Consider the following 14,703-nt stretch of genomic DNA (forward strand, 5'->3'; position numbering starts at 1 on the left):
CCCCCCCCTGGCTCACTTGGCTGGCTTCCGGAAACCTCAACCAAGCTCGAATCCAATTCATAATTCATGATGATAGGATGGTAGCCCCAACGTGGTTTGCCTGGAGTCGACCCGCCATCCGCGGTACATGAAGCACAAGAATTTCCCGTCTCAGGTGCTCGTTTATGCGGGCGTCGTCCACAAACAGCGACAGCCCGTCTTTTATAACTCTTATTGTTCCTTTCCACCCAGCTGGCGAGAGGATTGTTACCTCGCGCTTCGATCCGGATCGACCTATTTGGCCTCATTCTGCATAGATCATTCTTGAGCTTTTCTGTTCCTGATCGCGATCGTTTTGCGATCGAGCTTGATGTACCGTGGTTAGCTCTCAATCCCAGCTCTGCGAATTGGGCTATCCCCAAGGCAAACCCAGCGCCGAGAGCTTGTTTAAAGCAGCCCATTTTCGTGGATCCGAACTGCGTTATATTCTCGGCCTCGCTCACACTTGTACTCGCCTGTGTCGGAGCACACTGGGGTTAATGAAGTGATCGGCCAGCCACTATCATCAGCATCAGCCAGTATTCAGCTAGACCCGCGACCGGGGTTATCAACGCCGGCACATTAATCTTGCGCCATCCACGACACTCAGCAGTAGCTTGGCTGCCTTGAACACATCACATCATCATGTCATTACAGAAACAAGAGAAAAGGCCGGATGGTCTTTCCACGTACCTGAAGCGCTTCGAAACTGCTTTTCTGACGCGCCCCGCTTCCAAGCGCCCGCCTTCGATCGCGGATTCCACGACTACTTCAAATCTACCTTCCAACCGACCAGTGTATGCGAGATCTTTTTTTTTCCCCTTTTCCCGTTCTCTGTCCAGCAATCTCGAATCAGCCAGGTTCTCTCATTATGCCGAGTCGGCTTACTTCCGTTGCTAATGACATATACCCTAGTCCAACCCTCACAAGTACAGCGGAACCAAACCCGCTCAGCGCCGAGGAACCTATAGATGTCGACCGCATCATCGCACAGCGTGAGAGAGCACGAGCTCTTTTGGCCCGATACGGGTTACATCTCGGACCTGAAGAGGTCAACCCCTCGTCTGACATTCAGTTCCCCCGAGTAAACAGGACCATTCGTATTCGAGTGCGACGGACCTGCCACCGGTGTGAAACTGCTTTCGGCCCCAACACGGTGTGCATCAATTGCCAACATCCGAGGTGCAAAAGCTGTCCAATTTCTCCTGTCAACAATGAACACGATGACAAGTGTGCCTACGTGAGCCATGCAAAAGTATTCGAACTCTGTGCCCGACGGCCCGGCACACTGCCAATGACTCCGCATCTCAAGTTTACCGGGAACCCAGCCGCACCGCTGACGATGCAGTCACGCATCGGGGGACCAGACCATCTTCGAAAGCCAGTGGTTCAGCGCGTGCGACGCATGTGCCACTCCTGTGACACCATGTTCGAGCCTGGCTCAAAGGAGTGCGGTTCTTGCGCTCATGTGCGCTGCAAAAAGTGTCCACGCAGTCCGCATCGCCCCGAGAAATACCCCAACGGTTATCCAGGAGACGTGGAGCCTCCGACTCGCAAGCCCGAGCGGACATTCAGAAAACCGCGACAGAGAGTCCACTGCATCTGCCATGTGTGTCATGCTACCTTCAATGACGGCGCGAGTACCTGTGGCAAATGTGGCCAGGCAAAGTGTGCGGAAACTGTCCGAAATCCGTATGTTCTCCCTTTTTTTTTTTTTTTTTTTTTTTTCTTACTTCGCGGGATCTGAACTACCCGAGCCATTCCTCACCTTATTTGCTGACATTTGCCTAAAACTAGACCGAAGAAAGTCAAGACAGAGCCTGACTCCACGATCTTAAGAAGGGTGGAAGACAGAATCACGTTGCTGGCGGACATTGGCACATGAAGTTCAGAAGGACGTGGATGCTTCTACATGTCTTCTCTTCTTTCCTGCAGCATCTTTTTTTTTTTTTTTTTCATGACAGGACTCGTGTTCCATCAGCACATCTTGCGAAAGCGGATTTACCCGGTTACCCGAGACCTCTTAGTTAATCAATAGGAAGTACAGTCTTAAGCCATCATTATTTCCTCTGGCGTAGGCTTTTTTGCGCAGGCTTCGTGACTTGTCGATCGCTAAGGTTGACACCTTCTCAATCCCCAGGCCATAATTCTTTCCATGTGACACCAGGGAGTCAGGGACACCAGTGCCCGTTATGGTGGTAGGATTCAATGATGTGCCCAGAAAAGTGGCGTTAATTCCATGGTGGTACCCATTTCACCTAGCTTCGGCCGAAATGGACTACCACCCTCGTCATCTGCGTCTCCCGGTGGGAAATTTCCTGGAATCCCTCGATGCCGTTAGCTGAACTCTAACATGTTCCATCCAATGTCTCTCTATGTTGAACGGTTGGTAAATGCGCGCACCGCCGAGAGACTCGAGACGGGAGAAATCGTTCCCGTGCTGCTAAGCCCTGCTTTTCACTGTCCGAGATTCTACTGATCGATCGGATCGCGCCCAAATCTGATGTCGCAGATGTACTTCCCAGTCCCACCCGTTACCCTCCTGGGCTCTTCTCTCAACGGCGTCGGGGTCTCCCGTCGTCCAGCCCGATCGGGATTTGCTTCCAACTTGACAGCCTTGTTCTCACTTTGGATATCATCGGAAGCACGACTATTCCTACCCGTATGAGCTACTTTGATACTAGCCAAGCTTTGATGGTGGAAGCTTTGCTTTTTCCTGGAAATCGAGAATATCTGCAGGTAATTTCTCCAGAATCCAGGAGACATCGGTGACGTCCGAGCGAGACGCGTGCTCCGCCCATTTAGACAGCCTTGGGGGGAATCCGCGATTTCCCATGCAGACAAATGAGATTCGAATCATCGTGAATTACAAAATGTCGTATAGATGGCTGAGACTAGCGTCGAGATCTGAACTGTGGGCGAAAAAAAACGTATGAAAGATTCACATGGTTCAAGGCCCAACACAATAGTAGGGGGCCATGAATTGAGTAACACTAACCAGTGCAGCCAGTGCATTCGGTCGGCTCTATTGTGGTCTCAAGTCTGGTACCTTCGGACCGAGCCGTTAGTGGATTCATTGGCCTGACGCGCTGAGGCACCACCCACGGGACTCGGGAGACATACCGTATCTCCCATGAGTCAGGGAATCCCCAAGCAGAAAGAGAGAAAGCGTAAAGTTAGTCGCATTGGTGCAGACCAGGAAGGCCCGAGTCCGTCGTGATTGCAATCATTCTGTGTCCGTTACCCTGGGATCGCCAATGTGTGTACTCAGGTACTGTAACCTATAGTTAACTACTGGCATGCAAAGCTGACAGTCCACCTCCTCGGCATGTACTGGACTCTCCAAATCACGTGGGTTGCCACCCTTAGCCCCAATGATTCGTGCAGGTGATTGATTCATGAATCATGCAATACTTGTGCCTCGAGGATTTTGAGCGAGGCAAGCGCGGTTGGTCGAGTACATATCTAGGTACAGTACAGGTAAGTTACAAGGTACGTACATAGACACCAAATGAATCATGTATCGCTTCTGTACTTTAATCTCTGCTTGCAACACAATGCGCAGAGTTGGTGTCCGTGCTCTCTACAGATTACAAGCCCACATCGATATCCGAATGTACCACACCATTCTCCCGAGCCATGGAGAAGTCCGATTTGTCTTTGGAAACCACCTACCCAGCAGGCTGGTAGCGGCGCTTTGGCCTTGGAGCGTATCGCTGCCTCTTTCGGATGTGTATCGAGCCCGTGTCATGCAAGCGTTGAAGTGAAATGCTGCACGCCACATGCATCAAGGGCCCAATCGGGGAGGGAGACGGTTGAACCCGTACTGGAGGTATGGATAATTCTTGGTAAAATGACGAGAACCGTTTCAGCTGTTCGTGTCTTCAGCAACGTCCAGCAAGGTGATTGAAAGTTGACCTTTGAACATCTATTAATGACCAGTCGACGACCGTGGCGTATATTTCGAAATGAAAAGTCAGCTTTCAAAAGCTGAAGCCGGAAATGGGTGCTGGACGATGAGTCTCGAGGCCCGAATGTTGACATTCAGGCGTTTTCGGGCTGTTGCGCACAAGCAGATCATGGGAAGTGGGGGGCCTCTTTCATGGTCATGTCGTTCTTTGTCTTTCTGTCCTTCTCTAGCTGGTAACTCTCTAGAGCGTTTCCATTATTGCCCGATCGGTAATCGGTGGCGTGCTGGTCGACGACAGCACCACACGCCCGGGGTTGACATTCCCAGATGTAATCATTTACAATCGGTCAACTTTGCGTTGTGTTGCCCCCATTTCCGGCTCATTCAAGGAATGTGCTCGGATAGTAAAAGAGAACTTCCAGCCATGATTTGTAAGAGCCGACTGTCTTGCCGGATGGAATAGCGACCGAAGTAGACGAAGGTATTGAGCCTGCCAAGTGTCAAGCTTACCTTGCTGGTCAGTACCATATGAAAAGATGTCTGTGTTGAGTACCAGAAGAGGGAACATCTGCGTCGACTGCTCCGACTCAGATGAACAGACGAATGGCAGTGGTCTATCAATTGCATAGCTCTATGGAAGCAATTTCTGAATGGAGGTGGCCATGGTTCGCCCCGGGATGACCAGCTATAAAGAGCCGCCTTTAGGGAAAGGAGGGGAAGGAGTCCGAGTACTGGTTGACCCCGCTTCGGAGTTGTTCTACAAGGACAATCATCACTGCATGAAAATGGTTGCTTTCCCATTATACCTGCTTTCGTAAAAACAACGGTCTTGTTGCCAGAATGGAGAAGCACAAGATTCTGTGTATAGCGGATCTCGAAGCCGCAGCTTCACGGGTCATGCCACAGTCAACTTCAGGTAAGCGTGAAAAACATTGGGTATCAACTTCACGCCACAAGTGACCATGAAGGATCAGGCAAAGGGTAGGGGGAGAGAGAGAGAGAGAGAGAGAGAGAGAGAGAGAGAGAGAGAGAGAGAACAAAGTACGCTGACTTGACTTGTAGACTTCTACAACTCTGGAGCCACAAATCAAGTCACAGTTCGCGAGAATTCGTCTGCATATGGAAAGTATCGTATCTTGCCGCGGGTCTTGAAGAATGTTGCCGAAGTCGATACGAAGATTGGCATGTTTGACCGGGAGATCTCGTTTCCATTGTGTGTCTCACCTGCAGGATTACAGGCCATGGCTCATCCCGACGGAGAGCTTGCGACGAGTCGGGCCTGCGCCTCTCTAGGGATCAATATGGGAATCTCATCATATGCAAACTATCCAGTCGAGCAGATCACCGCGGTAGGAACAGAGATAGGTCCCATCCACCATGCAATGCAGCTATATTCGATGACAGATCGGGCAAAGGAGGCCCGCATTGTGCACCGTGCAGAGGCCTCTGGCTGCAAAGCGATTCTGTTAACTGCCGATAGCCCAGTGCTCGGGGTCAGATACAACGAATGGAGGAATGGCTTTCTTCCTCCCGCAGGATTGGAATACTCCATGGTTGAAATGACCTCCAAACAGATCCAAAAACAGTCTCATGATGATAGTTTCACTTCCTTCAACTCTGCGGCACACTCATGGGCGACAGAGATCCCCTGGCTCCGTAGCATCACCAAGATGGAGATTTGGATCAAAGGCATCCTTGCCCCAGAAGATGTTGAGATGGCGATCGAATACGGCTGTGACGGAGTGATTATCAGCAACCACGGAGGGCGTCAGCTCGACGAAACACCCGCCACCATCGATGCTCTTCCCGCATGTGTCCAGGCAGCCAGAGGCCGGATCAGAATTCACATTGACGGGGGCATTCGCTCGGGGACAGACATGTTCAAAGCCTTGGCACTCGGCGCTGAATGCTGCTGGGTTGGACGTCCAATGCTCTGGGGCCTAGCTGTATGTCAATGGTACCAGTTCGGAGCCATGACTTGATGCTGATCTCATACAACTCAGGTCGACGGACAGCGAGGGGTCGAGTTAATGCTTCGGATATTATACAATGAGTTCAAGCGATGCATGCAGTTGGCGGGCTGCAAATCGATCGCCGATATCACTTCGTCAAGAATCGGAGTCGTAAGACCCGATGGGCCACTGGCCAGACTTTGAGCTTTGCAAAATTTCCCAAACGAAGGACACCGCGAGAGTATCAGTAATTTCCGTCTCCAACGTTGGTCAAGCTGTTTGACAACTTGACAATCCATGGGTGTGGTAGACGTATTATGCATGACCAAATGCCGTGTATGTACTAGGTAGAAGCAGCGTATCTCTTATCGCGGCGGGGAGATAGTTACCGGTCTTTTTTCTTCTCCAAGTTTCACTCCTCCGCCAACGTAATTGGTAACCCCCGCTGGCCACGCCGAACATAACCATCTATACATCTCACTCTGTGCACGATCAAGCTATCTGAAAATGGCGTCCGCAAGTGCGCCTACAAATCACATCGCCTACAATCTCCTCGCGCGCGCCCACTCCCCCGACACCGCCGCGCAGCAATTCACCGAGCGCGTCAAGCAAAAACCACTCTACCTTCGACCAACGTCACCCTCAGCAGCTGATAACCGCTCACGACGACGCCATGAGCGACTTCGGAAGAAAGAGTACTTTCTCAAACATCAGCGACCGCAACCACTGTCTGCGCGCGAGAAGCGCTCGTCAGGCCTGTACAATTTGCCCAAGGAAGAATGCAAATACGACATTTTCAAGGGCCTGCATGCGCTTTGGGTGGGATATATGCAAGAGATACTGGATCTCAGAGTCGGGGGACGGACTGGTGTGATCACACCGGCGTCGCATGGAGCAAAGCTGGTCAGCGCGGATTTCCACGGCGCAGAAGTGGAGGTTGTTCGGAGTCAATGCGCAAGCCGGGTCGGATTGAAGGGAATTGTGGTGCGGGACACCAAGTTTACGTTTGTTGTTGTCACTGAAAAGGACGATGTGAAGAGTGAGTGCGGAGAGTCCGTTCCCCTTGATGGATTGCTTGGAATGAGTGTCTAATGGTGATACCACCCACAGCGATACCCAAAGAGCATACAGTTTTCAGATTTACGGTGCCATTGCCACAACCAACGTCGACGGAGGCCACTATTCAAGATGGCGACAATCAACAAGAAGCCAAAGCAGCAGAGTTGAAGCCGCTGGTCTTTGAGCTTCATGGCAGCCAATTCGAAAACCGACCCGTTGACAGGGCGAACAAGAAGTTCAAGTGGAGAAACATCGACTACGTATAAGATGGCGCTCTTCATCATGATTAAGGAGGAACCACTGTGTCAGCGCAAGACAAGCCATCAAGAAGCAAACCGATCCTTCAACTTGGAGAGGTAAGAGTCTATTCATATTTCGAGTATGTATTATCCAAGCCAACAGCTAGATAACCTTGGCATTCTTTGCTCGACTTGAATAAGAGTCACCGTGACTTGACAAAACACTAGACCAAGCTCGTGATAAACCCGATCCTCGAGGTCGTTATGCCAGAACACGGGTCGATGTTGCCTGCCCAGGCTCTCAAGGCACTACCCAAATCCCCGAAGGATCACGATTTCGCAAATGCCGAGACGCCATGTCTTGCCTCTACCACGCAGCGCTTGATGATCCGGGGCAAGACATGATATCTGTGACAGCTTAGGCTGGCACCACGTTTAGCGCAAGTCGTGATGAGTGGGACCGCACATTCATAGCTCGCGCTGGCATAGTTCGGACATTGACATGATCATATCCCAGATCGGGAGATAAAGTCGCTCAAGGCCGTCAAGCCGATTCGTAAAGCGACCTGCCCAACATGAGTACATGACAGATTGTCCTGTCGTTATCCCGCAATTTGGAGACGCAGCAGTCTTGCGACAAGCATAAGATTCTTCAGAGGTAGCTTGTCACAAGGCAGTTGAAGCATCGAAGAGATCATCTCAGATCCTTCTTGTATAGTGGAATTTGTCCCAAAAGATTCTCACATTCCAGCCCACTCAATGCTGAATGTCCGAACAGTGCCAACTCGATCAGCCTCAGATTCAACTTCATCGCGTCGTTTCTGCGGTCCGCCTAGAAGGAAGCCTTTCTTCACACCGGTTCCCAAACGGCCACCGTTGACAATATTCATAAGATCAATATCCTCGTCCCATTCGGCGGACACGACAATAAAGTGAGAGTGGAAGCGCAGAGGGTCTCCAGGGTATGCCACGTACTGGCAGCCGAATCGCAGACCGGGGGAGAGGAAGTAACCCAAGGAGTGAAGATGAGCGAAAAGAGGATATGACAGAGGTACGTCGGGTCGGGGAAGCCGATGCTCAGCTGCGGCAGGCTCGGGAAGTGGTGGATAGGAAGTTGTGGGCGTGACAGCCATGACTGCCAACGGCGCTGGTGTGGTCGTACCGGTAGTGCGAGATGTAGAAGTCTTTTCGTCGACCGGAGCAAACAAGGACGCGGACTCTTCAGCCTCGGTTGAGGATCGACAAGTCTCTGTTGCTTGAATTTCGGCAGCCGCTTGGGCGGCCTTTGCAGCCTTCGCGGCTAAGCCTTTCGCCCTCTTCTCATCTATCTCCTTCAAGGATTGCACACGCTGCTGTTCCTTTCGGTCTGCGAGAATGCGTGCTGCAAGTTGACCTTGGGTTTCTAAGTCGCGGAGATAGGCCCTGCGATCTTCCTCTAGGAGAGATCGCATTCCGTCGTGCGCTTTCACTTCGTCTACAATGCAGGCTACACCCTTGTCCACCAAAAGTCGAGCCTCTTCTGGCATCAGCTCCAGGGGTAGACCAAGGAAAACATTCTGTTGTGGGATCTGTGGGAGAGTCCCAATAAGGACCCCGCAGATGTTGTGCTCGCGACGGAGGTAGGTGACAACATCGATGGAGAACAGAAGGTATCTACCAGATACATAGGATATCGAGATGGGAAGGGAAGGTGCGGATTCCATAGTCAAACTTTTTCATTCAATTCATAGAGCCTAATCAGGTGCATTGAGTTAGCCAATGTCTCCAAGTGATCAGATGTAATCAAATGCAATGATGAAAATTTCAAGGCAGGTCATTTTCAATACGTTTCTCAGTCACGTGTGCTCTTTTTTGAGATATTAAATCGAGCTTCAGGGGATTGACAGATTTGTAGATATATAATCACGCAAGATTGAGGTGTTGGAAGAGTGTGGTTGGAGATACACATACCATTTATTTATTCGGCGAGCTCGTGGTTTGACCAGCAAATCCAGAAGCTCGAGAAGGTAGGAAAAGAGAAAGAAATGAAAGGCAGCGGACCGAGCGAAGCGAATTTTGTTTGAGGGAGCTCGCACCACACTAAGCCTTATCTGGGATAGCCGGGCCTTGGCGGCTGCTCCATAGAACGTGGTCCGCGGAACAGTTGGGCGAGCCTCAAAGGTGCAACCTACCAACAAGCTCGATCTTGGACCTTTCAGGATCAGGAAGATGAATTTTCTCCTTCTCTTATTCCTAGTCTTTTTTGCACCATTGATGCTGTTTGCGGGTGAGTCACACGACGAGTTGAGATCAGTCTGACCGGGAGTACCGTACTTCCGATGACAAGCACAATTGCCAATGATTTTCGCAGCATGGCTCGCAGCCTCAACTTGTCTAGGAAATCGTCTGCGCAATGAGCGGGATTCAGGACGGCAATACTTCGGCGCATACGGACAGAGCTATCTCCGAACCATGGCCAATTCTGGTCCCGCAATGTCGGAGCAGATTGAACTCGACGATATGCTGGCTGAACCGGGAACTCGTCGTGATTTCCAGGAGGATTACTGAGAAATAGTACGTCGAGGGAGACATTGGGCCGATCAGAACTCAAGATCAGATTTCTTCGGCATGCCGCCTGGTGTCGCTGCATCCTGCGCTTCCGTGTCACCCTCGGCTGGCGGCAGGCTGAAAGGCTTGATCTCGAATCGGCGACGGCTTAGCGTAAACGCCCAATCCTGTCCCACATTCTGATCACTTCCACCGCCGCGTTCATGAAGCACGGGCAGCTTATGGGTCTTCAGCATACCTTGCGGTGGCTCCTCGACAGACGTTGCTGCGCCAGAGGTTGCGACAGTGTCGGCGGAGTGGGGGAAAGGACACAGCTCGATGATCCCGTCACATAACAACTCAATCCAACGGATCAGACCTGATGAGCGCGGAAAGAGGGAAAGAGGAATCGTGATCATGGCCGTGACTCGAGTAGGATATGCGCTCATGAGCGCCTTGAGCGAATGGAAGAACTGCAGCACATGCTCGGGCTGAGACGCGCTAGGCGGATATAAAGTTGGGTTGAGCAAGGTTGGCATCACAATTCGATGAATGGTGTTTGCGGGACTGGAAAGCAGTGCGCCTTGTAACTCTTTCAAAATGGCTGCGAATGGCGAATCTTTCGAGGGCACGAGTGGGATAAAGGACATGTTGCTGATGCCGGCATGCGTCAGACGTTTGGTTAGGTCGAATGCATGGCAAAAAGCGGGCTTTGCCTCTGATTCGCCTCCTGCCGCTGTAATTTGGCTTGGAGCTTTGTTGTGATCAGTTCATGGGGCTCATTGTAACGAGGTACATGCCGAGACACATGGTGCTTACGATCTCGAGAGCCTGCAACACCAGCACCGAATTCACCCAGCCGCTCGTACCGCCAGGCAATCTTCATTTTCTCGTCTTTGCGCCTATCGGATCTTTTCTCTTCGAGAGACTCTGCGGTGCCGATCAGGCCTGGTAGACTGCGCCCCCACTGTTCTGGGACACCGACCACATGGATCTTTTGCTCTTGGACGACGCCTTCGGCAGCATAGTAGCGAAGTAATGCGCCGGCAAAGTCTGTAGTCCCGTTTTCCTCAATCAGGATAGTCTTTCCCATAGGAAGACCGGCATGGCCTGCTAATAGATTGTCAAGCGAAGGAGCGCCGGTAGATGTAGTTGGTCTTCCATCATCGGGTGAAGGCCGTATACCGGGAGAGGACTCGATTGGGGCTGATTGCGACGAGACAGCAGCCGAGCGGTCGGCACCGGTGGAGAGACCGACGTTGCGTTTGCGAAATGACATGTCTTGTGATGATTTTGACCTGACTTGGCGACTCGGAGTGGGAATTGAAGAATTGAATGTTCAATCGCCGAGTCGAAAGCTCGAAATGGCGCAGCGGAGATCATTATCGGTGGCGGGGGGAAAACCGAAAAGCGGCAGAAAAAAAAAGAGAAGCTCTAATTTCCGCCGCGGTGCCGCCGCATCTTCTACCTCAACTTCTACACCATCTCCACTCAGAATCGAGGCCTTCCGACGAGGAACTCGTGAATCTACGAAGATTGCGGCTGTCGCATTATTCTGACTGATCTCATCTACATCTCTTTGACGAGATCTGTGTATCATTGCGACACATTTCCGTCTCGATTCACGCTAATTCACCATGTCCGACCCCGTCCTCTTCGAAGACACCTTCACGATCAACTCGATCAATGCCCAGAAGTATGATCGCGTCTCGCGCCTGGAATGCGAGAACCGCGACAAGTCTATTACCTTCACTCTGGACGTGAACACGGAGCTTTACCCATGCGCCGTGGGCGATTCGGTCCGAATGGCGATCGCCTCGACTCTTTCTCACGACGGCAAGGAGGATAGCCGCACGAGCTGGCGCGAGGTCAGCAATGGTGAGCCCAGCCTTGCCGATAACTACGATTACGTCTGCCACGGAAAGGTCTATCGGTTTGCGGAGGGCACTGAGAAGGACACAATGTAGGCTTTTACATCTCCCCATTGGTGAGCTATCGTCACCGCGCTCAGTTGTATGCTGATACTGGTTCCTGCAGGGCCGTCTTTGCTTCTTTCGGTGGCCTCCTTCTCTACTTGGTCGGTCCTTACGCCAAGACCAATCCTCTGCGTATCGACCACGTCTATCTCCTGATGAAGAAATAAGTTTATATGCGCACTTGTGATGTTACGGCCTGCTTGTCAGGCGGCTGGAGGGAAGGAAAGGCCCGTTCATGATGTTGTTTCTGATTGTGGCCAATGGCTCCCGGTTTCCATTTTTATTCTCTCATTTGTTTCGATTCGGGGTGTGTCAGCGCTGGCGTTTTTGCATTTCCGAATTCCGTGTACCATAGACAGTCGATAACCGTCAATATCAGATCTGTTCTCGGGCTTTTACCTGTCGCAGACTGTTGTGAACAATATGGTTCAGATCTTGAGTTAACCTTTTCTATCAAACATGCATGGCACCTGGCCAGGAACCCACGCGAGGCTATTGCTACGATATTTTATCACGGCTTAGGGCTCGGCCTCGGTAGAGCTTAATCGATGTTGGTGGTCTCGTGGATCGCACAGGGAAGGCAACATTTCATTCTACAAGACAGAAGGGGCCACTAGAATGGACTGGGAGATCTCAGCAGCGCTGATGATCATTTCCCTGCGTCAACATATCCCTCATTCCACGGCATCATGAGTCGAGCAATTTGCTTTTGACTGCAAGATCAATTCGTTTCTCAAGATGGCTGTACTTGCTGCACATCAGGGTCAGCATTGCTGTTCACGGTACCATTCTCTGGTGGTGTGACTTTCTCCTCTGGTATACGAGAATGTCTGATCTTCTCCTGTATCTCCTGAATCTCCTGAGGACTTATGACACCATGGTCCTTTACCCATAAAGATGAGGTCTCGTTGGCGTCCCACTGCCACCAAAACCCAAGCACTTTACCACTTTCCTTTTCTCTGACAAACTCAAAAATGCCCATCTTGTAGTGGTTCCACATCATCATACCCCGGGCAAGCAACTGTTCCCTTTTCTGGGGAAGAAAGCTCAACATATCGGTGTTGTAAGGTTCAAGCGGGTGCTTCGACCCAGAATTAGCGCCAAATGTGACCATAAGCTCGGTAAAACCTGATTCGCCTTCTTTGACGCCACCTGTTATGCTGATCCGGATTGTGTTTAGTCCAACGTACGATCCAGCAAAGTCTTGAAGATCACTGTTGAACAAGGATGTATCGCGACCCGTCTTCCAGTCCGCGAGCATTTTCTCAAAGACGTGTTCACAGCGGCGGCCCGCGGCTCGCAGTGGCCCGAATGCACTCACACGGGGTTTGGGCCTGAAAAGAGCCTGTAGCATGATTCGTACCGCTGCTTCCGCGACATCACCGGTGCTGGCCGAGTTGCTCATGGCCACGATAGCTGTGCGGGTCTCTGGGAAAAGGTAGGTCGCAGAGACGAACCCATCCGTGATGCCGTGATATCCGTACACCATAGGGGAGTCTGATCCTTTTCCCACAATAGTTCTTGGGTTGATATACGATTTCTCGCCGTCTGCGTAGCGGTCATACGAGTCGGGCTCAAAGACAGCGCTGGGGATTGTTGTGCGGTTCCAGCCCAGAGTATATCCGGTCTTCTTGTCCAGTCCGTCTTTCACGGGTCGCTCCCAAGCGTTTTTCCATATTGCCGCGATCTCTCGGAGCGGATTCTCGATTTTCAATTTAGCCATCGGCTGAGTTGAGTCTGTATCACTTTCCTGGTCATACCTATGTATGACAGCCTGCATGAACTTGAGCATATCCAGGACTGAGCTTGTCATGCCCGTACTTGCCAACAACGGCCCATGAGTTCGATCAAGCGTCGCGGCCTGGACTTTCAACCATATTCCGGCGGATGACTTGACGTAAGGCACGGCAAATTGCAATCTACCATTGCATTCGTCGGGCATGACATTGGTGCTCCACATGCGTAAAGGCTTGAAGATACGCTCACGAAGGAATTCGTGAAACGGCATCTCTGCTACCTTTTCGATGATCAGGGCAAGTAGGCCAAAAGCAGCATCGCTGTGTTGCCATACTTTTCGGAATCTCGGACCTTGTTCATCGGTTCCGGGTAGAGAATTCACAAACGCCGTGTGCTCATCTGCTTTGCTCAGGCTCGATCCGCCCGGTCCCATGAAGATCGGGGCTGGATTTGCAAGTCCTGTCGTATGTCGGCACAAGTCTATGACTGAAGCTTTCTCGCCAATGTCTGAGTCTGTGAAAGGGCAGAAACTCGGAATGTGTTTCCTAACAAGGTCGTTCCACGCCAGTCGTTTCTCGTTGACCAATATGCCTACCGCGGCACAGGTGATCATCTGGGAGCATCCCGCGATGTTGTACACAGTATCGAAAGCGGCACATTGCCCGGTGTCGAAGTTGGCGATACCAGAAGACTTTTGAAAGACTGGCATCGGTTTGGCTCCATGGATGATCCCGACAGCTATAGATGGGGAGTCGGCGATCTTGAGGGCGGCTTCCACGTCTAGCCAAGCGAGTTCGAGACGGTCATTCCTGGTACCGCGATGTTAGCTGCGTATGACTTTCGTTCGTAGGTGACACTTGGGGTTGAGATACTGACACCGAGTCCCAATTTTCGGGTTCCTCGCTACTGGTGCTCATGATTGGAATATGTCGTTGTTTCAAGTGCTTTCCCTAGAATGTGCGAGGATGAAGGCGAGTGGGAGTGTCAGAGTTGGCAGCTCTCATGTTATATGCATAGACACTAGGTAATGGAAGTCCCCGCCGCAAACGAGCTGCGGAAGTTGCCAGATCGACAGTTCATTTTTCTTTCCCTAGTACAAGGGATATCGAAGGCTGTTGACCTCGCACGTTGAGATGGAGAATACACTGTACAGCTTTGGGGGATTGAGGATGCATTTTTCAGTTGTTCACAATTTTGGTATGTGCTGGAATATCATATGTGCGCGGAAGAAAGGTAGGGCTTAGCGACATTATATGGTGTGTACCAAGGTAAAAGCTGGCAGACCG

General features: G+C 51.3%; 8 protein-coding genes across 8 annotated transcripts; 5 read left to right on the forward strand and 3 right to left on the reverse strand.

Moving 5' to 3' along the window:
- Positions 1 to 663: 663 nt before the first annotated feature.
- Positions 664 to 1,903, forward strand: N7539_003763 (uncharacterized protein; the record flags this gene model as incomplete). Its single annotated transcript, XM_056933365.1, has 3 exons — positions 664 to 815; positions 934 to 1,710; positions 1,816 to 1,903. The coding sequence occupies 3 exons, from the start codon at positions 664 to 666 to the stop codon at positions 1,901 to 1,903; spliced, it is 1,017 nt and encodes a 338-aa protein (XP_056790906.1).
- Positions 1,904 to 4,768: 2,865 nt separating this feature from the next.
- On the forward strand, positions 4,769 to 6,084 carry N7539_003764 (alpha-hydroxy acid oxidase; the record flags this gene model as incomplete). Its single annotated transcript, XM_056933366.1, has 3 exons — positions 4,769 to 4,844; positions 4,991 to 5,874; positions 5,932 to 6,084. 3 exons carry the CDS (start codon positions 4,769 to 4,771, stop codon positions 6,082 to 6,084), a joined length of 1,113 nt encoding a protein of 370 aa, XP_056790907.1.
- Positions 6,085 to 6,387: 303 nt separating this feature from the next.
- On the forward strand, positions 6,388 to 7,583 carry N7539_003765 (RNase P/RNase MRP complex subunit; the record flags this gene model as incomplete). The annotated part of the gene is made up of 3 exons (XM_056933367.1): positions 6,388 to 6,919; positions 6,991 to 7,199; positions 7,407 to 7,583. The coding sequence occupies 3 exons, from the start codon at positions 6,388 to 6,390 to the stop codon at positions 7,581 to 7,583; spliced, it is 918 nt and encodes a 305-aa protein (XP_056790908.1).
- A 335-nt stretch (positions 7,584 to 7,918) lies between these two features.
- Positions 7,919 to 8,881, reverse strand: N7539_003766 (tRNA splicing endonuclease subunit SEN34; the record flags this gene model as incomplete). The annotated part of the gene is made up of 1 exon (XM_056933368.1): positions 7,919 to 8,881. One exon carries the CDS (start codon positions 8,879 to 8,881, stop codon positions 7,919 to 7,921), a length of 963 nt encoding a protein of 320 aa, XP_056790909.1.
- A 550-nt stretch (positions 8,882 to 9,431) lies between these two features.
- Positions 9,432 to 9,725, forward strand: N7539_003767 (uncharacterized protein; the record flags this gene model as incomplete). Its single annotated transcript, XM_056933369.1, has 2 exons — positions 9,432 to 9,444; positions 9,529 to 9,725. The coding sequence occupies 2 exons, from the start codon at positions 9,432 to 9,434 to the stop codon at positions 9,723 to 9,725; spliced, it is 210 nt and encodes a 69-aa protein (XP_056790910.1).
- A 32-nt stretch (positions 9,726 to 9,757) lies between these two features.
- On the reverse strand, positions 9,758 to 10,983 carry N7539_003768 (elongator complex protein 4; the record flags this gene model as incomplete). Its single annotated transcript, XM_056933370.1, has 2 exons — positions 9,758 to 10,458; positions 10,524 to 10,983. The coding sequence occupies 2 exons, from the start codon at positions 10,981 to 10,983 to the stop codon at positions 9,758 to 9,760; spliced, it is 1,161 nt and encodes a 386-aa protein (XP_056790911.1).
- A 358-nt stretch (positions 10,984 to 11,341) lies between these two features.
- Positions 11,342 to 11,847, forward strand: N7539_003769 (DNA-directed RNA polymerase core subunit RPB8; the record flags this gene model as incomplete). The annotated part of the gene is made up of 2 exons (XM_056933371.1): positions 11,342 to 11,667; positions 11,742 to 11,847. 2 exons carry the CDS (start codon positions 11,342 to 11,344, stop codon positions 11,845 to 11,847), a joined length of 432 nt encoding a protein of 143 aa, XP_056790912.1.
- A 566-nt stretch (positions 11,848 to 12,413) lies between these two features.
- On the reverse strand, positions 12,414 to 14,334 carry N7539_003770 (serine hydrolase domain-containing protein; the record flags this gene model as incomplete). The annotated part of the gene is made up of 2 exons (XM_056933372.1): positions 12,414 to 14,226; positions 14,294 to 14,334. The coding sequence occupies 2 exons, from the start codon at positions 14,332 to 14,334 to the stop codon at positions 12,414 to 12,416; spliced, it is 1,854 nt and encodes a 617-aa protein (XP_056790913.1).
- Between the last annotated feature and the right edge of the window lie 369 nt (positions 14,335 to 14,703).

Source organism: Penicillium diatomitis, assembly GCF_028827545.1.
Source record: "Penicillium diatomitis strain IBT 30728 chromosome Unknown utg000004l_segment0_segment0, whole genome shotgun sequence".
NCBI lineage: Eukaryota > Fungi > Ascomycota > Eurotiomycetes > Eurotiales > Aspergillaceae > Penicillium > Penicillium diatomitis.